The sequence below is a fragment of the Patagioenas fasciata genome, chromosome Z (genome assembly GCF_037038585.1).
Source record: "Patagioenas fasciata isolate bPatFas1 chromosome Z, bPatFas1.hap1, whole genome shotgun sequence".
Classification (NCBI taxonomy): domain Eukaryota; kingdom Metazoa; phylum Chordata; class Aves; order Columbiformes; family Columbidae; genus Patagioenas; species Patagioenas fasciata.
Window position 1 is genome coordinate 31,851,864 of NC_092560.1, and position 24,255 is coordinate 31,876,118.

Consider the following 24,255-nt stretch of genomic DNA (forward strand, 5'->3'; position numbering starts at 1 on the left):
ATACTAGCTTCTTCCAGCTAAACTGTCCCTCTGCTATATGATTCAACCATAATAGCTGGATGTCCTGTATAATGGATGCACTAATTCTCAAGCACACTGAAGCTCTTCTATCACTGGATATGATGTAATTTAACATATTCTTCCACCAGCACAATAAATGTGACTGTGTGTGAAAGAGAATCTGGTTTTGTGGGTAAGATTTTAATTGGAAATAGTCTTCCAAAAAGGAGGAAAATTAATGCATCGCAAAGAGTTTGCTGTTCCCAAAAGACTTTGTTTACAGTTTTGTTGAACTATTAAGCATTTATCGTAAGGAGAGTAGATTGTTCTAGTTTTAATAATTATAGTGCTGTTCTGTTTTAATATTGCATGGTCTGTGGGCTGCCATAAAGTTGTTACAAATTGAAGGGCTAATATAACACGAAATGAGGCACCTCTTCTGAATGTTGCTTTTGTTCTGTATTTAACAAATTAGTATGTTGACATTTGTCACTGATGGATTTCATTATTTGCTGAAAGGGCTTTAAGGGGTTTGACAGCATGAATGGTTTGTCCTACAGACTTTTGAGAATTGATAATGGCATCTTTGTTCTTTGTGCAAAAGCACAACAGATATCTTATTGAGTGACGCATACAAAAAAGAAGGCTTGTATAGCTGCTGCACAGAATAAACTAAAAAAATAATTTTGAAGCCCTTACATATTCTTCTATGTTGTTATCTCTCTTTTTTTTTTTTTTGCTAACAACATGTATCTCATTTTTCTATGTACCAAGAAGCATTGGATCCTCATTCAGTAAAATGAAAACATGCATTTTGTGTCAGTTTATATACTGTTTATAGATGACAAAACCAAGAACAGCTAACAAAACAGGTAATTGATGATAGTTAAATTTCTATCGCCTGAATCATTTTTAAGAGAAGTGCGCGCAGTTTTGTGGCATTTTTATGTACAGGATATAAAGACATAGTGGGAACAATGCATTTTAGCAGGGATAATGAAAATCAGAATAGACTCGACAATGCTGGATTTGCACTCATTCTTTTAAGTATAATGAAAGACATCAGAAAATTGTATTTTCGGTACCAGTTCTTAAAGGCAAGAATTGTGGTTGAAACTGTGTATGGGCAAAAATTAGATCACAGGCAAATTGGCTAATTATCTTAATCTCATTGTTTTCTCCCACACTTGTAGTTGGCATAAGAATAAAGACTGTACTAGATATGAACTGCAAATTTAAAAGACTTCAATGTGTGCCTCCTTTATGATTTGAGAAGTTCTAATATTTTTAAAAAAACTCCAAGCTTTACCTTTTTATTTAGTTTTTCTTAGTAATATCAGGGATGTGTAGTGCTCTGTCCTCCAGAAATGTTTGGGATTTTCTGAATGATTCAGGGATATATCTGGAGTTTTCTTGCTCTGCAGGTGAAGTGTTTGCGATAGGAATCCTGAAAAAACAAGAACATTCCTTAGGTTTTGGTTGTGTTTATTTGTTTGTTTTTTTTTTGTTGTTGTTGTTGTTTTTGTTTTGTTTTGTTTTATATTACTCTAGCTGTAGTTTATAGAGATTTAATAAGAACCACTTCTGCCTTCAAGCAGATTTCATTTTCTTCGCACTTTTATAATGGTGATACCACAAGCTTTACATTGAGAAAAGGATCCTGAAAATTGAAGCAGCAGCACCAATCTCTTTTCCTTTTGTCTTGTTGGTTTGCCTTTGTTGTTGTTTTTTTTTTCTGGTATGTGGAGATAAAAGCTTTCTTGTATATATCAAGTCAGAGGAAAAAATGACCCATTGTTTTATTTTGTCTTGTCCATGTCACCTTTCGACAGCACTAATACATAGGTTCTTAACATGAGTGAATTTTCACTGAATACAGAGAAGCAGATACATCTTGCACTTTCTGTCTATTTATCATAATTGGTTATTTGCACTTTGGCTCTCAGCTGTATTAATATATGCCAGAAGCTTCATGATGCAGTAAAAGGAAATCCAGGTCTTCCAGTAATAACGATGGAAAGCTACAAATAATGAAATCCATTCATGATCAAATAATACAATCCATCATTGACAAATGTCATCATTTAGACTGAAATGTTTTTAGAGACTGTTAATCATATTAATAATTCAAAGAATAGTTTGAAAAGGCTCTGAAATAAATGCTGTGTGCATTTCTAATATAAAACAAGAGATCCTATTTTTTTAGTCTTCCTTTTGGTATATATGACAAGAAAACTCCCCAAAAAAATTATCACGCAAAACCATTTTGTATTTATAAAATGAGAGGTGTGAGTACCTGCATCTATATCTGTTTTCATGATCCTCTTATTGTTAAAATAATATGATCAACTAAAATAAGTGCAATGATCAATATCCATCCATTACTATTTTCTGTTCACTTTTTTATTTCTGCAAGACCTTAATTTTGTGGTCCCAATCTCACAAATCATTTTTAAGTGAGAGAGAATGAATGTAAATGCGTTGTTCTAATAGAGACTTTCCACACTTTTATTTGTTATTAACCATTTTCATGTGGTTAATAGCATAACATGGTGGTTTGGTTTTGTCTTGTTTTCCTTGATTTGACTGTTTTCTAATATTTGGAAGCATTCAGAGAAATGTGATGTGATAAAAGTTCTGTATTAAATCTGGAATTTAGAAAGTCCATAATGTAAACCAAATATTGCATTTATATGTGTGTATAAAATTCTTACTGAAATTAACGAGAACATGGGTTTTCTTCTGGCTCCTCAGACATGAACAAAATTTCCTCTTCAGCTTCTGAACCTCTTTTGTGATCCTGCCTATGTCAGGAAGAGTAGAGATGTTCTATCATTGTTGTGACCTTTGCATCAGCTCTCTTATGTCAAGCAGAAAAAACACTTCTATGAAAAATTCCATATCCTAAAATACTATTAACAGAACAATCTTAACTAGAAATATCTTTATTTTCTTGATCTTTCTTTCTTTACTCTTTAGCTGAAGTACTCTAGATGTACTTCCAATCTATTTTTCCAGGGGAAAAAAAAAAAAGCTAATTGAGTTGTGTAGCTTCTGAGACTTGTTTGGAAACTTCTGTCATGAACCAATGCAATTTTGTACCATGAATACTTAGTAAGGGATCTGTAAATTGCTGTCCCTGATTCACAGATTATTTTCCATGTTAGCTATGTCAGTACTTCTTGAGGATCAATTGCATGTGAAGTGTGTGAAAGTTAAAAATTGAACTCTGGAAAACAGAGAGAGCACTTGCTCCTAAGTCAGGTAACTAAATCAGTTAAATCTGAAAAATTAATTCTGTGTGAGATTTTTTACAGTAATGTAGCCATTTGTTACTAGGAGGTATTATGTAATTAATTTTTAGGAGAGAATTCCATTACTTTGTGGTTTTTTGGTTGTGAAGTTTCAAACAAATCTGGATAAAAAAATCTTGATGGGAGCTGAGGATTTTTTGCTTTTCTTTGTGTACAATGGCAGGTAATTTGCTGCCTGTGACAAATCCTGGGAGTACAGAAGTTTCTAAATGAATAGATATTCCTGGGCTTATGTAAGACATTAGGAAACAAAATCTGGAGAGTTCAAAAAAAATTCATGCCCTGCAACTTCCTCTTTGTGATACCAAATGTGTAAGATGTAAAGAAGTGAACTAGAGCTGCTGTTGGACATCTTGAGGGTCATCCGAGGTCAGCTGATGAATAACTTCTCAACTCCACAGTTCTTACTTGGGTTGACTGCTGGTTCATCTTGTCACCTCTAGTTCCCAATGAGCGTGCAAACTTGGGTTAGCTCACTGGCAATACTTGGATGCCAGACATCAGACTGGAGCCTGCATGTAAAATACAATGTCCTTTCTTTCCTTCTTGGGTTACATTCTAAGTGAGATCATTTGAAGCATGTAGGATTTATTACCGTGATAAGACTATAGCAGGATATCAGCCACATAATTTGTTTCATGAATTTTTGTGAAACTCCAAGTAAAGTTTTTTTGTCTTAGCACTGTCTGTGTGTGTGCTCTGTATGTTACAGAGAAGATGAGACAGCATTGTTTAAAGAAATTAGTTGCATTATTACCAGATCATTAATCTTGTGGTGTGTTTCTGTTCTTGAGAGTTTGATGTAGGGAAAATTCTCATAATTCTTCTGTGAGATGTTTCAGTCTACAGTTTTAACATTGTGTATTTTTGTTGGATGATGGAGAACAGCGGAGCTGAGACCCAGAAGAAAGCTGGAGCTTCAAAACACAGCATGCTTTAGAAAAAAACAGAAAAAGAAGACTCACTTTTGGCAAGACTGGTGCAACAATTAAAACTTCCAGAATGGTTCCATACTAGATGTGCATGTTGTTGGGCAACTAAATAGGTATCTTGTTTCAACAGGTACAGCTCTGCATTTGTACTTGAAGTCCCCTAAGACAGAAATATGAATCTCAGTTTTAGGACTGAATGTCCTATGGTATTAAAATAAAAAGCTAATAGATAGTATAACTGTATGTGGTTAGTTCCCATTGATCAAATTTTAAATTAAAAATCTTCAGTAGTTTGTTTCTTTACATTTATTTTTTTTTATTGTTTAAAAAAATTAAATATACTGGAGATTCTTTTCAATACTTTGACCTTTTACTCCTGTAAAAGTTTCAGAGCAAGTTATGATTGAAATTTTGAGGGAATTTATGCAAATAAATACATTATATACCATGAAAGGGTATAGCATATCTTTTCACTTGTGAACAGAAAGTTAAGACAATTAAATTACAGGGCATGAGATGAATCGATAAAATGTTTCTTTAGGCTATCTTATATAAGCTAGGATTGCATAGAATTATTTGTTTGGTTTTTTTAAGCACATCAAACCCATATGCTTTGCCTTTAGGTCAGTATGATCAGTCCTTTTGCAGTAGTGAAGTAAGGTTTCCCGGCATTAAAACAAAATTGTATTTGTAAATTATTTCAGTGTGGTTTATTTTTGTTCATCATGAAGTTCCAGAGCTATTTTGGTATCTGAAGAAAATTTATAAAATTTCGTCTTAGTAACGTCTGGATAAATAAATTTGTTGACTTGCAAGTTCAAAGACATTGAAAGATGTGTATGTCACAGTTATATGTGATTAATACATCCTGTCTTTTTATGCAGGTTTTTACTTCAAGGCTGTTCATTTGGTGTTATATAGGTTTGGAGATAATTGGAAATATCAAGAGTTGTTACAAACCCAGTTGTCTGTGTAGCAGCTGTTTGAGCTTAGGATCATGTTATCTTTTTCCTTTCACTGTATAATTTCTTCGGTTTTATGCCAAGTACCAGTTTTGCTGTTGAACAGTAATAAAGAGAGTTTCTCCTGAGAGGGTTTCACCCTTATTTACACACATACTGACCAGTCTGGTTTGGTGCAGTGAAACAAGCAAGACTGAAGTGATTGTCTGCCAGTTGATGGAGTAGCTGCTCCTCAGGTGCTCAGATCATTAATTCGATGCTTGACTGAAATGTGATGTTTGGATGTTGAGTTGCTGTGCTGAGTTGATGGATACCATCCTCCTTCCAACACTTTGGAGTTTGTTTTCTTTTCCTGTTGCCTACCTGACTGTGTTATTGCATGATTTATGGAGTAAAAAGTTAGCCATCTGCTCTAGAATGAATTTCAGCTGTAACTTCCAGTCACTTGTTGATTTCCCACTATGATGATAGGAAAGGAAAACTTTACGAAGTTTCCATTATTTCTGGAACAATACTCATAGTATTCTAAGTACCAGATCCTTGTCTCTGCAACTGCATCTGCATATCTATTTGAGTTTCTGGTACACTATAAACCTAGGAGATTAAAAATGTTGTATCTGTAGTTGTCTCAGTGCTGAACTGTACCATACACCAGTATGCTGGAGATGACAGAGGTAAGTAAGTGGATGTTGCATGGTCTTGTGTCTGAAGACATTTGTGCCATTGGAATGCAAAGATTAATTAAGCTAACACTCAAAGTCTGATGTAGATACCGCAGACAATATACTAATACTGTTCTTTGTATCACTGGAATAATGTAGGTTGAAAGCAACTGATGAGAGATTGCATAAACTGTGTGTAAAGAGCTGCCATTTAACTGTCTAACTTTCTCAAATTATAGTAATCTTTAAATGCATATGTTAATTTTAATGCATTCCTGTTTTTAGAGAGATTTCCCCTGCTCCATTCTAGATGTTTAAGGGATTTTTCTAGAAGTACAACAGCTGTTTAACCCATTTACTATCTGACTACCTTTTTCTAAATAGGAAAAGATACACGATAACTTCCATCTCTAATAATGATTTTGCTTTTGACTCCAGAAGCATAATTTTCCAGCTCTGTTATTTCAATAAATACATAAGAAAATGTATCTGCAAAGCCCTGTGTGTTAAGCGGGAAAGACTTCCACTTCAAAAGAAATGGAACAAGTCTGTTAGAAATGAGCTTCATGTTCCTAGCTTTAAAGTTCTTGCATGTACATTTGGCCTGAGTTTGTGCGATGTGTCTCATCTGATTATGTGTGAGCAGCCAAAGATAGCACATTGCTGCAGCCTGTGTGCAAAGCAGCACCTGCATCTAAGTCATAAGTCTGGAGAAAATTTTTGCAAAATTGCTTTCAGAGATTTGGCCTCTCAACTGGTCAGATTACTGTTCAGAGCTGAGGACTCACTGGAAACTTTTTATTTGTTAAAGAGACCGTGTACTAAGGACATCTACATGGGTGGATTTGGATGCTGGAACATCAGGAGCCTTTGGCCCTTAGCACCAAAAATTTCTTTCCCATTAGGTGTCATTTTTTCCTTCGTATGCCTTCATAACATGGTTGCAGTTCTGAGATTTCCCTTAACCGCCGTTTATCTGGGAGAGGGAACTGCCTCCTTCTTTCAGTCAGTTAATACAAAAGTCTAAGTTATGAGATATGATTCTGGTCAGAATAATAACCTTTTGCTTTTAAAGTGTAACCAAGCGTATGCTTGTTGAAAACAAGTCATTAACTTATTTTTCTCTAAGAGCCATTGGGAACTTGTCCAGCTTCCTGGGAAGGACTGGTGTGGTTTTTACTTTTTTGTTAACTGGGAGAGGCTTCCCATCTTCCTTACCGCATCCAGCTAACCTGTTCTGACCTGCTTTAGAAACTTGGAGCAGACTTGAAAAGACATCAGCTAGAGGCATTTATAAGCTGCACATAGGACAAGGGGTAATGGGTTCAAACTGGAACACAAGAGGTTCCACTTAAATGTGAGAAGAAACTTGTTCTCAGTGAGGGTGACAGAGCACTGGAACAGGCTGCCCGGGGGGGTTGTGAAGTCTCCTTCTCTGGAGACATTGAAAACCTGTGTGGACGCCTTCTTGTGTAACCTCATCTAGGTGTTCCTGCTCCGGCAGGGGGATTGGTCTGGATGATCTTTTGAGGTCCCTTCCAATCCCAAACATACTGTGATGCTCGTGATACCTTGTCAGATCTTCATGAAATTGTTGAGGGGCATCACCTTTGTCTGTTCCTAGTGTACGAATGGATTTATTTCCTTCTCAATTTCAGTTAAAGAAATGGATATCAAGCCTTGTAATTTGTTCCTAGTAAATCAAATGGATAGGTCAAATTCCTATTCTGGTTAAACAAACAAACAAACAATCCCCCACACACATACCAATGGCTATTGCAATTTAATCATCATCCTGATTATCTTATTTTTTCATGTAGACGCTTCCTTGAATTATTGACTGTTTTAGGAACAACACTGATAGTAACAATGTGCAATGAATAATACTGAACATCCTAGACAATGTAAGAAAATGTAGATTTGGCTAGCATCAGTAGAGGTGTAACAGAGTTTCTGGATTCAAATGTATTGGAAATACCCAATCTGTATTTGGAACTAATACATAGAATCAAACCTCTCCCCAAACTAATAGATGCTGGACATATTACAGAGACATAGGCAGTCTTTGATAAAATTACTTTTAAGATAAATGGAAACTTTAGCCTGCTCTGTAGTGATATTTGATCCTATATGAGGCTCTGAATTGAAGATATAGCTACTTGTTAAGGGTAAACAAAATAAAAGGAATCATTTATGTTGGTCTCAGTATAAGGAAATTGCTGGTTGTACCCAGGATCTGAAATGAAATTCTGCTGCAACACATAATCTTAATTTTTGCCTTGTAGAAAGTTGTATTCTTATTATTTGGCCAAATTTAAACACATATACTTTTTTTTTCTCACTGTAGTGATCTGTAATCCTTCCATAAAGGAGAAGATTGTCCAAATATGGCATTTCTATTATTTAAGTGATTAGAAAAAGCAGGAACTACAACCTTTACTTTTATTTTGTATTTACTACAATAGAATTAAAATGCAAACCATTCTGTGAGCCTGTTTATAAGGCATGAAGTTACTTTTGTTTTGCTTAACCAAATGGCGGAAACACTGCCAGCAGTATGTCTGGAATGTTATTTATTTGGTCCATTTCTGTGTTTTTTCTTTGTAACACTGTACACATACCACAGTTAGGGGTCATTTACTTATAACTGACCAAACTAATACCCCTGAAGCTGCAGTTATTCTTCTCATCAGGCGCTTTATAATAAAAGGTTCATCATGTTCTACAGCTTCTGTGGTTGCACTTTTCCCCTCTCTCTCGCTGCCTCACTTCTCTTAATCAGAATTACTTTTGGCACTGTTTTTTTTCCCTCTTGTTCTCTGTGACTTGATTCCTCTATTAGTGCTTCAGTTTCTTACATTGTATCTTACAATGCCAGCTGAGTGAAAGGTATTAACTTGTTTTGCTGGATAACTATTATTATTTCATAATGAGATGGCTATTGAGTATGCTTTTCTATTTAAGTATGTATCATATTTTATAGTCTCAGTTCTCAACTGGTTGCAGGAAAACCGTGGGTGTTTTAACATTTCCAACAGAAGGGTAGGGCGGGTGGGGAAACTCTTTGGAATGCTGATGAATAATATTTGACTCTTGCAAATGTCTTAAGGCCATGCAGTCCCCTCCCATGCTTGGAAGGCTAGACTTAGTTTTAAAGACATGTGGTCTTGAAGGTATTACCATGATGCTTTGTTTCCTTTCTAAATGTCTGGAGTTCAGAAAACAGTTGAAATGCTGATTATGGACACCAAGAATTAGTGCAGGAATACTCTGCAGGTGGTGGGCTTTGGTGTGTGCCCTTTCTACTCCTGTCTGTGGAACAGTGCTCTGTTAATCCCTTGCATGTTAACCAGAGGGCTTCATTCTCCCACTTATTTTTTCCTAGATGTACTTAATTTCAAAAATTATGTAACTTTTGAGTTGTTAATGTCTGTAATGTCTACAAGCATAGCAGCATCACCTTACAGCAGAACATGAGTTCGGAACTACATTAACTTGCAATTCAGTGTGTTTTCAATAGCAGAGTAGGAATTCATAACAGTTTTTTTCCACAATTTCTTCTTACGGTACTTGAGTCCAAAGCAGAGTAGATACAGATTGGGTTGTTCTCCCCTGTTGTGAAAAGCAGCTATATAGTGAATATCAAGACTCCTCCTCACTTCTGTGCTTCCTTCCTCTGCATTTGCAGAAATGACCAACTCTTATCATCAGATGGTATCTTTTTAGCTTGTTTTAAGTTTCAACAAGCATGTGTGCTTTACTACATATGGCTCCTGTTGCTTTTGGGTAGTGATTTGTTTCCTTTATAAAATGTTACTGCTTTGTTTATTTCCAGCTTTGATCATTTAATTGATAAATGCTTGCTGCCTATATTCACACCTGCTTTTATTGTCTTGGCATATATATAAATGTTACTATTCAAATAAATCAGTCTTGTAATTTGAAAAATATAAAACCTTGGTTTAAGTTACTTCTTATAGGTTTGACAGTTCAATACAAAACAAATGCTTGGCAGAATTGTAGTTTTGATTCTTTGCCAACCAACAACAAAGTACAACCTAATTCCTAAAAACGCCTGAGCTATAAACTATCAGTCATGACCTAGCATGCATATAGTAAGAAGAGACCAACAAGTCCAGTAAAGCCTATATATTATTATGGCCATCCAATACATGTTATAGGAGGTCAATAATGTATTTTGTTACTCATTCCTATTGTGCAGCCCACACATCATCTTCCTGTCACAGAGCATACTACCAGGAGGGAGCCATCTCTCTGGAACACGTCTATGCCATGAAATTGCTCATGCTTGGTTTGGACTGGCCATTGGTGCTCGTGATTGGACTGAAGAGTGGATCAGTGAAGGTTTTGCCACTTTTTTAGAAGATATATTTTGGGCTAGGGCACAACAGGTAAGGTTGATGATACGTTACTTCTCAGTTGAATTATGTGGAAATCAAAATTATATACCCTGCTGTGAATTAGATATAAATTAAACCTCCTGTGTTATGAAGACAAGTCTGTTTGAACAATCTTGGAATTTGCATGATAACTTGATTTTAAAAGAAAAAAATCCTTCCTGATCCACAGTGAACACTAATCTTTACAGAGGTAGAGGTCAGTGCAAATGAGAATGTAAACATGTGTTTGTCAATTATTACTTTCCCACAAATACACTACTCAGTCATTACAATTCAGCTGTCAAACAGTTGCTCTACATTTCACTTGTGTTGTGTTCCTGAAACTGGAATAATCAGCAGAGTCTTACTGGCTGTTGTCATAGTCCAGGTACCTAATGAAAGTGGTCTGGTTTTGTCCAGTGGATAGCCAAGAAGTGTACCTCAAAACAAAACGGAAGCTGATGAAATAGGGCATCAGCACTTGCACTTTTATACTGCCCAGCAAGGGTTACCCTCATGTCAGAGGCTTAGAAATCATTGTCTGCCTTAAAGCAAAAAGCTTATAAATTGTATGTCAGGCAGTAAAGTGTTTTTCTGATCCGAGCCGTATTTTTCTTGTACTTCTACTACTTCAAGTGGTTAGTGTGTTAGTCATCTCTTCCTGTGCTTGTGTCAGGCCCTGATTCTACCCCCTAAGTCTGCAGAGCTCCATCTGTGGAAGAGCAGGTGGGACTCGGAACTGACATCATACACTCTTCTGAGCCTCCCTTTTATTAAGTATCAGGCATATTTATAGCATTGAACACAACAGAATTCCTTGTCACCATATTTCTGGAACAAGAAAAAGAAGAAGGCTGTCTAAACACTTTACTTTTCCCTTCTGGTCCTAAAACTCTTTTCTGCATTATATTGAGCATCTCTCTACTCTGTGAGCTCTTCATCTTAATTCTGTACTTTTATGAGTGACTTGAAAGCATTTTCATGGTAGTAGACACCCTTCCATGTAGCTGAAGAGAAGGAGTAAGCAACAAAAGGGTGATTAGTATGCTTGTTAATTTATAAGATCAGAAAATGTATTTTTTTTTTCCTTTTTAGAATGTATGAGCAATTTTGGTGCTGTGCAATCATACAGTTGTATGATTATGAGTATATTCCATAGTGCCTGACTGTAATTTCATGTGATATTATTGGTGTAATGCAGGATAATATTAGCTGCTTTTGCTTTCTCCCAGCTCCCATCATTTCTTTTAATAGAGAAGCATAAATTAGTTGTTATTTGTAAGCTGACAACCCGGCATTTAATTCTTAAGCATACATCTCTGTTAATATTATGTAAATGGGGGAAAATCCAATAAGGAGCTTTCACAAGTGTGTCAGAAGTAGTAGGAGTGAAGTCAGAACACAAACCAGCTCTTTGCTTTCAAGGCTGGGAAGAATAAAGATGTAACCAAAACCAATATGCCAGGTATTGGTCCTGTACATTCCATTCACTTACTGCCAGCCACTAAAGGGAAAACAACATGCCCACTTCTCTCCTCAAGCAAGAAATATTTGACTGACTATTGATTTGATGCACATAGCAAGGCTTTTGTTTTCCGTAGTGCTCCTATTAACTCTTAGAGCAGCAACTGTTATGTTTTATTTTGTTGTGTTTTTCGTGGCTATTTGTACTCCTTCCTGCATCTTCTCCAGGTTAAAGGGAAACAAAACAAGTTTATCTTTCTGAAAATTATTATTGTGTGTGATCTGTGTTTTTTGTATACTAAGCAGCTGTCACATGATGAGGTAAAATGGCATCAGGAATTGAAAGCTTTACTTCGCTGGAGACGACTCAGAGATGAGGTGCAGAACTCTGAAGAAGAGCTGCAAGTTTTAAGGTAACCATATGACAGTGTAATCTTTGCTTTTACATGTTCTCTCTCCTGTTTTCCACTGTTTTCTCCCTTCAAAGGATATGTATTCAAATCATCTGATTAAATCCACTGCATTTCCTTATTTCCTTCTGAAGAAAAAAGAAAAGTCAAATTAAATTGACTAGGTCATTCATCTTCTGTATAATGCAACTGCTTTTCTCTTTGTTATGGAAAGCTTTCAAAACCATGGGATTTAGTTTTATATAAAATATCTCTGAGCAGTTTACAAGAGCCTCTATTCAGGGGAAAAAAAAAATAAAGGCCATTTCCTGAACAAAATTCACTGAAGCTGTAACAGATTCACTTTCTGTGGCTGAAGAGAAGCACATATGGGAGTACGGTGTCTAACTGCCAAGCTGAACGAAGCTTTAAAAAACAAATGAAAAACCATAATGTACTATATAAATCTGCTCTTTCTTTAGAAGTTACTAATACTGCTATTTAAACAAGATTTTGATCTTTAGGTACCAGATGCCAAGCTCAAGTCTTCTTCCATAGCTAAAGACATTAGATCAAACAAAGATTCTTGCTTTGCTAATGATTAATAATCTGGACATCTAGGCTGTTCTGATTGGTGCCCTGAGGATTTGCTGTAGTCTTTTATCTTGAGTGGCTTCCTAACATCTCCGCTGCTGGTGTCCCCAGTCTTTGACCAAGAAAGGCAAGGTTACTAATCCTAACTTAAATTAGCCCTACACTGGCCAAATCACAGAAGTACAGGGACAGATTTCAAGAGATTATGTAGAGCATTCTTCTACCCTGAAATACAGGTAGTATACACAGACCATCTGAAGCAGCTTTTTGCTAACGTGCTGGAAATCCCCAATGAAAGAGTTTCCATGGTACACAGCTAAGCTGGTTTAGTGTTAACAGTAAAAAATCACTTCATAATGCACAGATGAAATATAGTTTATTTCAAACATTGCAGGTTTCTCCTTTTCTTTCACCAAGTGGAAGCGAAGAATAAATTGATGCCTGTGTTGTATATAACCAACTTTTAAATGTTTTTGGAAGGCTTTTGCCATTTCGTTCATTTTGAGGTCTTCCCTCCCTTTTTGTGCTTTCCCAGTAAGGACTTCAAAGCCTTTTATATTTGGGCAGTGTTCACCGACATAGAAGTTCCTCTCTGTGGCCTCATGTCTTCTGAATATGTGTCACTGAGTTTGCATAACTGTAGTCCTTCATTGATCTGGTTTACTTCATGTTTATTGCTGAATTGTTTATCCTGTGTGTCAGTGAAGTTTTGTGTTTGCAAGTGTGCGATTTGATGATAGCTGTAAATACAAAAGCAAGCTTTATTGCTAGCTGTCATACAGCTGCTACCAACACAACTACTTATTGACAGATGCTAGGAGTTTAATCTGTTTTAAAATAAATTCTTTTCAAGAACATTGGTTCTTGTGATATGAGGCTTATTTGGATGTATAGTTCCATTTTCAATATTATGGAATCACATATGTCATATTTTGCATTAATTAAGAAGTTGTTACTTTTAGTAAAATGTGTGTAGTGTAAATTTTTAAGTTGTTTTTCTAAGAGCCAAAATATCCATTGCAGTTTGAAACTAAGGAAGGATTGATTTATCTTTAAATTGAAACGTGAGCTTTCTATTGACTTCCACAGTTAGTAGACATTAAATCTCTGTAATAAGCATGCTGTGTACCTTTTGCATAGTGGTGTTCTCAATGCTAATACAAAAGAATGACAAATCGTTTTTAGTTTGAAGAATATGCCTCTAATATACACCTCAGGAGAGGAACATGATAGCAGCTTGCGTTTCTGGCAATCTCTTGCTTTCTGATGTCTCTAATTTCCTGTGATTGCATTTAAGGACTTTCCACTGTTTTCAGTCAGGTATAAATATTTTCTACTGGTTTTGTGGAATGGACTTGCATAGGCTGTCTCTTCATATCCTTACTGGTTTTTAATTTTTTTTTTTAACTTCTTCCTTGTGGAATTATTTCCATGTGCTTTCCAGAGTTGGTATGTAAGAGAGAAAATTTCAGTCTTGGCATTGCACTGGGTTTTGAGTCTATACTGAGGCTTATGCTGGTTCAGGCTTGTCTTTTTATATAAGAATACTAAACCTAAAAGATCATTATGTCAGCAAGATAAAAAAGAACAGCTAACCCACTCTTCCCAAGCATAAGCTTATTCTTCAATTACTTTTTTGTTCCCTGCTGGATGATCATATAATTTTCTGTGCTTTCTCCTGACAGCAGGAAAACCCTGCCCAAAACTTGACCGCTGATCCTATTAACTTTTGATCCAGCAAATACGTACCTGTTCAGAATAGGTGAAAGCCACTCGGCAAACTGATCATCAGCATGATGTTTCTTCTTACGGATATTTGATACTATGTTATAGTAGCACCACGTAAGCTACCTGTGAAAAAAGAAATCAGGTATGAAAGAAATAAGTAACTGCCTTTTCAGGAGACAGCAACTCTGAAAGGCAGCACTAGCAAATCTTAGTATTGAAAAAGCATTTGTGGCACTGTAGTGCTCATACAGAATAAGACTTCAGACAGAATATTATGTGTTTTGTCAGAGTTTGAAGCAAACTTGCAGGGATAAAATCACTTGTGAAATATGTCCTGGCACTTATTCTACTGGCAGACATCAACAACAGCATTCTAATTCAGTCTTTCATTTTATGAAAGCAAAGAAGACTAGGGAAGTCCATTTCATTCTATGGAATAAAGCTGGTGGTGAGATTGCTTCATGTTCTGGTCCCTATGACTGAACTTGAGTTTGTGATTCTTCATGAAGACAAACCAGTGTTGATAAATAGTTCTCAGTCTCTGAGTTCCACCTGAGTCAAGTCCATTTCCTTCCTGAAGCAATGCTCTTTAAGGCTCCGTAGGTGTTTAATAACAAGTTTTATCACACTTATAGAAAACATGCCTTTCAGATAGTCTCTTGTGGTCTTTGCATCAGTTTGCATGACTACCTGGCATATCAGAGTATTTAAGTACCAAGGCCTTCCAGGTGAGTTGTACTTTTACTTGTACAATGTACTTCTCCATCTGGGAAAAACAAAACAAAACAAAAACCCCCAAACTGCATGTTTTGTTTCCCTCAGAAATTTACCATTCTCTAAAATGTGCCAGGTAGCAGATTGAATACTTTGATTCGGCTTGCCTTTAGCATTAGGCCTAGCTTCATCAACTAGGTTAGATGCTAGGTTTTGTAGGTCAGTGTAACAAACATTCAGTCTCTGTACCTTCAATGTATTGTAAATATACTCAGCATTGCTTTGAAGTAGTGTGCTGTAATACTGATAGCAGAGAACAGGGTAACTTTCTGAATATTTACACTCTTTGGCAGACATGATCTGGGGTATATCTACATGCTGTGCAAAAGGAAACTCTTCAGTGCCATCATCCAGATGGGATGCTGCTTTTTAGTCACCTACTAGGATCTACACAGGCAAAAGTTGGTTGAGGAAGGAAGGAAGTATGGTTGCATAATTTGGAATAATTGTGATTATGGGGTGTATTTCAGTTTAGTGTGGATCCTGTAGCCTGTGCTCAGACTCCATTTTTCAGTCTATAGACTGCACTATTTATTATGAGAGAAATGAAGCACTTTGGGCTTTTTATATAGGCAGAGAACAATGAAGAGTTACGTATAGACTGCCAGCAGACCTGCCTTCCAGGAGACTCATGCAGAATGAAAATAGGTGGACCTCTGCTCTTCTAAGTGTGTCTGCAATGGTTACATTGCCTTGAAGAACTGGAGTTACCATAGGATAAGAAAAGAGTTATTGATCTCCTCCTTTCAATGCTGAAGGAAGATCATCCTTGAAGAAAAATATGAACTATAGCATGATAAAGGGCTGTGTTAGGAACAGTGTAAAATTGAATTAGCATTTTTGTGCTGGTTTAACTGAAATTGAGTTAGTTTTCTTCATGCAGTTAGAAACTGTTATTTTTTGTGGCTAGCACAGTTATTGTTTGGATTTAGTTTGAGAATAATAAGATAGCACCCTGGGATATAATTAATTTTTTTTTTCAAGGATCTTTCCAGAGTTTTTGAGTCAAGATGAATACAACATAAGAACTTATTGATATCTTAGTTGTGGTCCAGGAGCCAAAGCCTTTCTGGGCTCTCTGTCTACAGGTGTGAGGCAGCGGGGAGGGGGAGCATGGATGCGGCAGAGCTTGACTGACAGCCAGGCTGATCAGTGAGAGTATTCCATACCATTGGCATCATGTTTTGTATTTCAGGAGAGTGGTGTTTTCCAGCTTGAGAGATCATTTCCTGATCTGCTCCATTTTGAGTTCTGTTTGGAGTTTTGTTTTGGTTTGACCCTTTGCCATCCTGCCGTTTTTCAGTGGCCTCTGGGCCTTTCTGCCCTCTCAGCCTTTTCTCTCCTTCTCTGGGATCCACTGTTCAGGTGCTCTCTTTTCCCAGGACTGGCTGCTCAGCACAGACTGAGTTTGTGAGGAATTGTGTTGAGTATCACTTACTTTATATTTTATTATTTTATATATATTAGAAGCAGTAGTAGCATATTAGTTTTATTTTGTTGTTTTATTAAACTGTGTTTATCTCAATCCATGGGTTTCTCCCTTTTGATTCTCTCCCCTACTTGGGGGTGGGAAAAGTGAAGGAGCAGTTCTCGTGGTTGTGATTGCTAGCTCAGGTTAAACTGCAACAACTTTGTTTTTCTATTTTATTTCAAACAGTTACATTTTATGAAGATTTTACTGTGTGAAGTGAATTTCATGTGCAGAGTTCCTAAATACAGTGCCTAAAAAGTGAAAATACCAGTTTAGCACTCTGGACAAAACTGTAATAGGAAGCCATTACATGGATACAAAAAAGGAAGCATGTTTTCCTCAAAGCTGACATACATATGAAAGAAATTTGATCACAGGGATTAGCTTGTGAGAAGTGTATGAGTCGTGGTTTGAAGAATCCTGTACTGCTGTGGCCTGTTCTGTAGGAGCGGTAGGAAAGGTGTTTGGTTAGAACACTTAGAACTGGAGAGGTTGTTTTAGTCGCAGAGTAGGGTTCCTAAGACAGACATCAGTTCTCAGACCGCTGTTAGCTGGGATGTTTTCTGGGTGGAAAGAAAAAAGCTAGAGGGCCCTTCAGTACTATGCCTGTGAAGGCACTGCTTACAAATGAAGAAAAGATGTTTGCATAGCTTCTCTTTAGTTTCACTCTGTGCTTATAAGAGCCTAGAAGTCCTCCAAACTTTACTGCTGTAGATTTCTGGCATACCAGATGCTGTATTACATTTTAAAATCAGACAGTGAAGAAGTAGGTTTTTTCTAGACAGTATTGTGTGTAAAGCCTGAACCTGTGTGTGAAACTCTTGATCTTTTAAAATTTCAACTACTTTTCTTCCAATCCCAAATGGCAGAAATTAAAAACAGAACATAATTCCTTCTGCAGTGTATTGCATGCAGGTGATACACATTATTCTTTCAAGTATAGTCACATAAACTGTTAAGCCAATGTTCAGGTATAAGAAGAGGTATCTCTAGTTGAACATAATGACTTCAGTATCCATCCCTTCCCCTTAAAATTTCTTTATTTTTTTATTTTCCTCATTTCTCTTTGTTCATAATATAGCTGTGCACTGTAGAATGGCAATGAATGTGATCTCATGCTGACAGCAAAAAGAGTATACCAACTTAGTGATTAATTTCATTTATACCCCACCTGTCCGGTCAGCTATGTACAAAATTGCATTAAAAGTATGACTTCTTTGTTTGTTTGCCTGTCTAAGCCAAGTTATTTACTTATGGTAAAGACTGAACTAGTCACAGGTGTCTAAAATTACTATGTAATTCACAATGCTTTCCACTATGAGAACATGTAATGTATGAAGTTAGTTCTTTACTTACTTATCCAAGACTTAAATAAATGTTTTACCATTTTAGGCCCAAAAAGGAGAGCACAGGAGAACTGAGTGAGTCTGGAGCATCTGTTGTCAAACATGGTCTTAAAGCAGAAAAAATCTTCATGCAGGTTCACTATTTGAAGGTGAGTACTGCCAGCTGATTTTTATTGAAATTGCTTTATTAATATGATAAAAACTTCTTTCTTCTAGACATCAGCTGATTCATAGCATCCTATTTGTTTCTGGCTTAATTTCTTGCAGGGTTATTTCCTTTTGCGGTCTCTGGCAAGGACAATAGGGGAGGCTTCATACCTTGCATCTTTACGAAAATTTGTTCATAAGTTCCATGGGCAGCTTGTCCTTTCTCAGGTACTGTGCTTGGGGTTGTTCCAAACTTTCTGAAAAAACAAATGACCTAAATGTTCAGTTTGACTTTCTAAATCACCACTTCTGGCTGTGGTGAAAAGAAAGATGCAATTGTAGTTTGGCAAAATTGGTGAAGTTCCTACCTGCTAGAGGGCAGGACATTTTCTCAGGGTGATACATAAATTGGACACCCAGCTAGTATCTGATAATGTTTTTTGGGTTTTTTCTTCTTTTAACTTGATACTTTGAAATATCAATGCTCATAGCTGCTGATGTTCTCAAAGACAGGGTCATTTACCATACTGGAATTGTCTCCTGTAGTCTTTTAGCTCATGCGTTTTGCTTGTGATCAGTCAGTCTTTTCCCTGATACCTCTTTGTTTCTGTTAGAGAGGAAACACAAGGTAGGAGTGTAACTGAAAACTATAAATCGTAACAGTCCGTGCATGTTATATTTCTGACTTTATTTCCTTCCTCTGTGCTTGTTGCTTCATTCAATGATTATCATTTCACAGTCTTTCTCATGAGGACAGACTCATTCTCACCAAATCAGAGAGCGATGGGCACCCACCTGTGATAGTGCACCCACCTGTATTACAGTCTTGTCACAGCCTCTGTATAGGTTTCCTCATCATGGTTCATACTCCCATGCTTTCTAAAACATTCTGTCACTGAGGTGTTAATCTAAAAGGCATGTTTAAGTTGTGCTGCTTCTTTCTTTCAGTAGACTTTCTCTTACGGTGATACCATGCAGTGGCAGCCCACTCTTAAGAGCAGTTGTTGTCATACTTCAGGATTTCTTCCTGGATTGGTGAAGGCTTGGTTGTAAAAAATAATGTTGAATTAGGAATCAGAATCTGCCCTCCCTAAGTCAAACTGCATATATTAATTACTTGAACTACAGACTTAGCTTGTTCTCTTGCTGGCATAAATGGTGTATAATTATACCATGCAAAATAGAACAGCTTCAAAAAGAAAGATTGAACAAGTCACACCATATTGTACCATCTGTCACGTAGAGAACCCAGCTGGGGTTCTAAGTGGAAATGTACCTCCCCCTAGGTCTTTCTGAAAGAGTCCTGTGACCACTGGCTGTAGCATTAAAAGGGGGGCTGTCTTGTCCTCCAGTGTTTTGTTTTGAGAAGGGAATGACATGGTTCTCCAAACCCGAAGTTCTAGGAAATCTTGTCATCCGGCTTGTGCCATGTAACTGCAGCTTGTTGGTTTTCTAATGCTGTGAAGACAATCATTCATGGGGTTGTCTGTGAACCAGCTGTGCCTGTAACAAAAGGCACAACGTGATAAATGGTTGGCATCACTAGAAGAGCAGTGTGATGAGAGTGAGGGGCAAGGGAAGAGAGGAGAGAAGAGGTATGAGTGAACTTCTGAAACCGGTTTCTTTGAAGTCTGTCTTTTCTGAAGTTACGGTTGAAGTCTTTGAGAGGATTCAGGATGGTGACAAACGTCTCCTTGCAAAACAGAGTAAGGGCCTCTGATTTTTTAGGGAATGGGGTCTAACATGTAACTGTTTCTTCCAGCCACAATGATTCTTTTCTCCTGCACTTGCTGTTTTGAATCTCACTCTTATGGGGTGAGATGTATGCCCATGTATCTTACAAGTATCTCACAGACCCATGGATTCTTTCGTATGTCAAGTCACCCAGAAGTTAGGCATAGTAGCTCTATTGCAACAGCTCTGCCCTATGAAGGAACATTTGGAGTGTTTAGGGAGTTAAAGTTTCCACTGTTGCAGCTGTCAACTGCTCAGCGTCTCAGTAATATAATACAGTAATGTTTGGGCATAGTGTGGAGGATGCTAGTGACTGTATGAGCCTTGTCTACACTATGGTGTGCAAAATCATAAATATGACACTCCACTGTTACAAAGGTGGAAACTTACAGAAATCATGAAACTGCTAAAAGCACGAAGCAGCCCAGTGTTTTAGTCTGTATGTAGGAAAGGTGCACACGTTTTGGTGAGAAAAAGTCAACTTGTTGCTCCTGGTTGACGTGAGATGAGTTGTGTCAGTGGACTGTTTAAATGCTGCAAAATATCTTAGCACATTATACTATTAGTTATGATAGCTAGATTGCATTGTAATTGAACTACCCATGTACTAGACTTCTGCCTTTGTCCATCATTCTGCTATGCAATGTAAATTTGTAGCTTATCTGCCTCCACTCTCATAAGATGAAATGCTGTATGTTGTTTCTGTACCCAGAAACAACCATTTTTCTTATTATCTAGACAATTGTTCAGTCTTTCAATGATTCAAGCAAGAGCGATGCTTTTATTTCAGGTTTCTTATGCTACTTTTTATTTGAATATGTGCAACATGTCCATAGCTGCATGCTATGTTGGTCAAAAAATATACTTTCCTTCATTTGAAGATACCTGATTTGGTGGAGAAAATGCAGAGTACTATAGAACTTTTATTTTGTGCTTTTTCTGCTTTTACCCTGTTTGACAGCAGTCTAAATCCAGCTCCCATTGAAGTTGCTAGGAAGGGAATTTTAATGTCATCCTGTTGTTTGGCCACTGTGTTAAAAATGAAAAGGGGATAGGACTATTTCCAATTGTAAATGCACTTACTTTTTTTGTAAGAAATTTTAAAATTTGAATTTATGTCAGTGTCTGGTATAGGTAGATAAGCAATCACAACAGGAGTTGCAAATGCAGAAGCAATGAAGTCAAGTTAGTACGAAGTTTATTATTCAAGTTCCTTCTTGAACAAACATGCCGTCAGTGTTTACATGAAATAGAGGTGCAAATGGTAAGTCTAAATATCATAGTGTTGACTTTCACTTTGTTCAAAATAATTGTAAAAGTTCCCAGCTTTAGGAATTGTGGGGATGAGGGAAAGTAAAAACAGCAAAAATAATTGCCCATGTTCTGAATACTAGTCTTGTTTTCAGTGGTGTTTGTAGTATTTTCCCTAGATGTAGCTGCAGGTGCAAGGAAATGACTTCAGGTGTAAAACATTAATCAATTTGCCTTTTTCCTCCATTTTCATTGCGTGTTCAGTACGTTTTTAATGGTAGTTGTTGTTTATTTTAGTCAAGTTAGCAGCAGACGAGAAAAGCAAGTCTGGAATCTTTGAGAAGGATTTTAAAAAATCTTCCACTTTTCTTTCTGTGAGATAATTGATTTAGTAACTGTTTTGCATTAACTTTTAAAATAATTAATAGAGTGATACTGACTATAAGTAAATAGAAAGGAGTGCAAGTTGCTGATATTCCTAACAGTTAAAACTATTGTTGTTTGATACTGAAATAACAAAGCCATGGGAATTTAGTTGTTTGCAGACTTTAATTTTCATGTAGTTCTGTCTGCTGTAATAATAAACCAAGATCTGTAGTGTTTATCCATCTGATAGAGTTACAATTTGCTATAGCGAAATGACAGTTAAAGAGGCAGCGCTTCAAAAAAAATCATAATTTATGCTATTCTTGAAAGTTTAAAAGGCAAGGCTGCTGTGTACCTATATCAACATGTTCCTGCACACCAATTTGCATAGGTACATACCATTATTATCATTGTTTTATAGAATCCATATCTGCACACACAAATCACTGTTCAACTATTTATTAGCTTGTAATTAGAATTGTAAGTCTAAACATGTAGTGTGGATGTATTTTGATGTCTCGGCCTCTAGAATCTTCTTTTTACATAAAGATTTAACAAAAAATTTGTCTCTGCAGCTCAGCCCCAGCTGTTCCATGCTTGCTAACCTGCGAGCTTGAGTGACCAAGTGTCGACATTCAGTGGGGTGTGGTGTGGACTCTGGTGCTGTCCCAGCCACAGCAGCCTCTAGGACAGGGGTCTTTGCTTTCTACACTTTAATCTGCTTGGAAAACAGAAATAGATGGGGCAGTTTTATGCAGACTGAGTTAGTTTCCTGTTCCAGTTCTTGTATAAATGAACATATTCCTACTTTTTTGTTAGCTGTGCACCGTGCAGCCTCCATTCACTTTCCTTATATATATATATATAAGGAGACAACTTTAATTACTATATGATCACTGTCCTTTTCTTAGGATTTTTCCAAAGACTTCTGCCTCATTTATGTAGAATAGGTGTTTCATATGAAGCAACTGTGTGGTATTTTGTTCTCTGTTCATTGTTCATAGACACTTTATTTACCATGCAGTATGCTTTTCTTTCTGTTCATCTTTTTAAATTCTAACAAGTGTAAGGCAATAAAAAAGACTGCTTCACTAGATCAGACATTTTAAACTGAGATTAAAACCTAAAGGCATGTTCAAGTTGCATGTCTTCACTTCCTTGCCTGGGATCTAGTTTGAACCTTCCCATCAATAAGGTAAGGGGAATGCCAATGCTTTGTTCATTGGACTAAGTGACAGTCAGCATTCTTTTTCCAATTTATCTGGTGACTGAATGGACCTATCTGAATGGAGTTATCTGCTTTGAGGTGTTTTGACATGCACAAAGATGTTTTTTGTGAAAGACCCAAGGCTCTGACAGAAATCCTTTTACAAATACAGCTGGGGTGATTTAAGACTTGCTTCCCTCAGTTATTCACACTGTACCTAAAAGGACAAATACAGTGTTGTTAGTATGGACAGTTTACTAAGATTGTTTTGTGTGAAAGCACTGGATTGTGAATTTGGACAGCTCAGGTAGGGGTACAGGTTCCCTTCTGCTGCTGTGCTACATGGGGACAATAACCCCAGTCAGCAAAATGCCAGGAAGAGCCATCCAGGGGGCTGATACCACCTTAATGATGCACAACATTTACCAGAAATCCTCGTCAGGTCTTCATATGCGCTATGTTTTCTGGTTTGCCACAATAGTCAGTCATTTCTTCTTCAGTGAATTGCTAGTGATCTGAATTACAGTTCCTTGGCATGAGGTAAATGGGCAATGAATTGTGCTTTTGGCTGGAGCTTGTCAGTGGCTGTGTCGCCTGGGGCTTAAACTGCTAAACTGCCTGGCTAATGATTGCTGGCTGATAATAGAGCATAGAGCTGGGGAGTCTTGCCTACTCATGGTAGGAAGTTGTTGTCTTTGGAGGGGCAATCTGAGCTTGTTAGCAAAACACCAAGAGAAGGATTTCAACATGTTGCCGATTTTCTTACATAAAAGCCAGGACGATGAATAGGGAGGGAATTAAAAACAAACAGGATCCTAGGAAGGGTGCTCATTATTTATTTTTCCACCCAAACCAGACAAAGTAACATTTACCATTTAGTTATGTCATTTGCAGAGTGCATAATTGGTAGGGATAGTTGAACTTTGAGTGGGTAATTTCTGTAAGTGCATCTGGAGTTTGTTGCCAACTGAATGTCCTTTTAGATGTATTACTTTTAGTCACGAAATCTCCATTGCTTTTATGCACCTCCTTTTATTTCAGTTAGAGAATTTAACTGAAAGTATCTCTTGGTCATAGAGTACTTGAAATATCTAGATTTTAGATTTTTCTTAAAGAGGATATAATTTGTCTTTTGATATTCAGTGTTCTTTATTTATTATCAACATGTGTCATCAGAGAGAGGTACCTGTCTGGTGCCCTAAAACAGTTCAAGAGTAGAAACTCAGATCTCTCTAATTAGTGCTTTAAGTAGCCTTCTTTCTTAGGGTTCTCAGAATAACTTCTCTCAACCTACTTCTCAGTCATTGGGCCCCCACTTTTCTTTGCCTTTAACTCAGACGTGCTACACGCATTAACAGTGCAAAGAAAACTTCTCCCTGATCTCAGTTCACCATCTGTATCCAGATTTGATCTGCTCAGCAGCAAGCCGAAGTTGCAGTTGTGATTAAAATTGTTAGCTTCAGTGTGGACTATGGTGAGAGCAGACAAGTCTTTAGGGAATTTAATTATGAGGA

At 36.9% G+C, this 24,255-nt stretch overlaps 1 protein-coding gene across 16 annotated transcripts in view; it reads left to right on the forward strand.

The window, feature by feature from the left end:
* Nucleotides 1–24,255, forward strand: part of AOPEP (aminopeptidase O (putative)) — a 189,705-nt gene that overhangs the window by 62,404 nt on the left and 103,046 nt on the right. For 14 of the 16 annotated variants that reach the window (XR_011736625.1, XR_011736627.1, XR_011736626.1 and 11 more), the window contains 4 exons: nucleotides 10,093–10,282; nucleotides 12,038–12,147; nucleotides 18,083–18,185; nucleotides 18,304–18,411. Coding sequence is in view for 11 of the 16 variants with exons in the window: in XM_071802515.1 (XP_071658616.1) it covers nucleotides 10,093–10,282; nucleotides 12,038–12,147; nucleotides 18,083–18,185; nucleotides 18,304–18,411 (511 nt within the window). In the remaining 5 variants the exon portion in view is untranslated. The remainder of the gene's footprint in view (nucleotides 1–10,092; nucleotides 10,283–12,037; nucleotides 12,148–18,082; nucleotides 18,186–18,303; nucleotides 18,412–24,255) is intronic. The other 2 variants (XM_065860567.2, XM_071802520.1) reach the window with 1 other exon arrangement.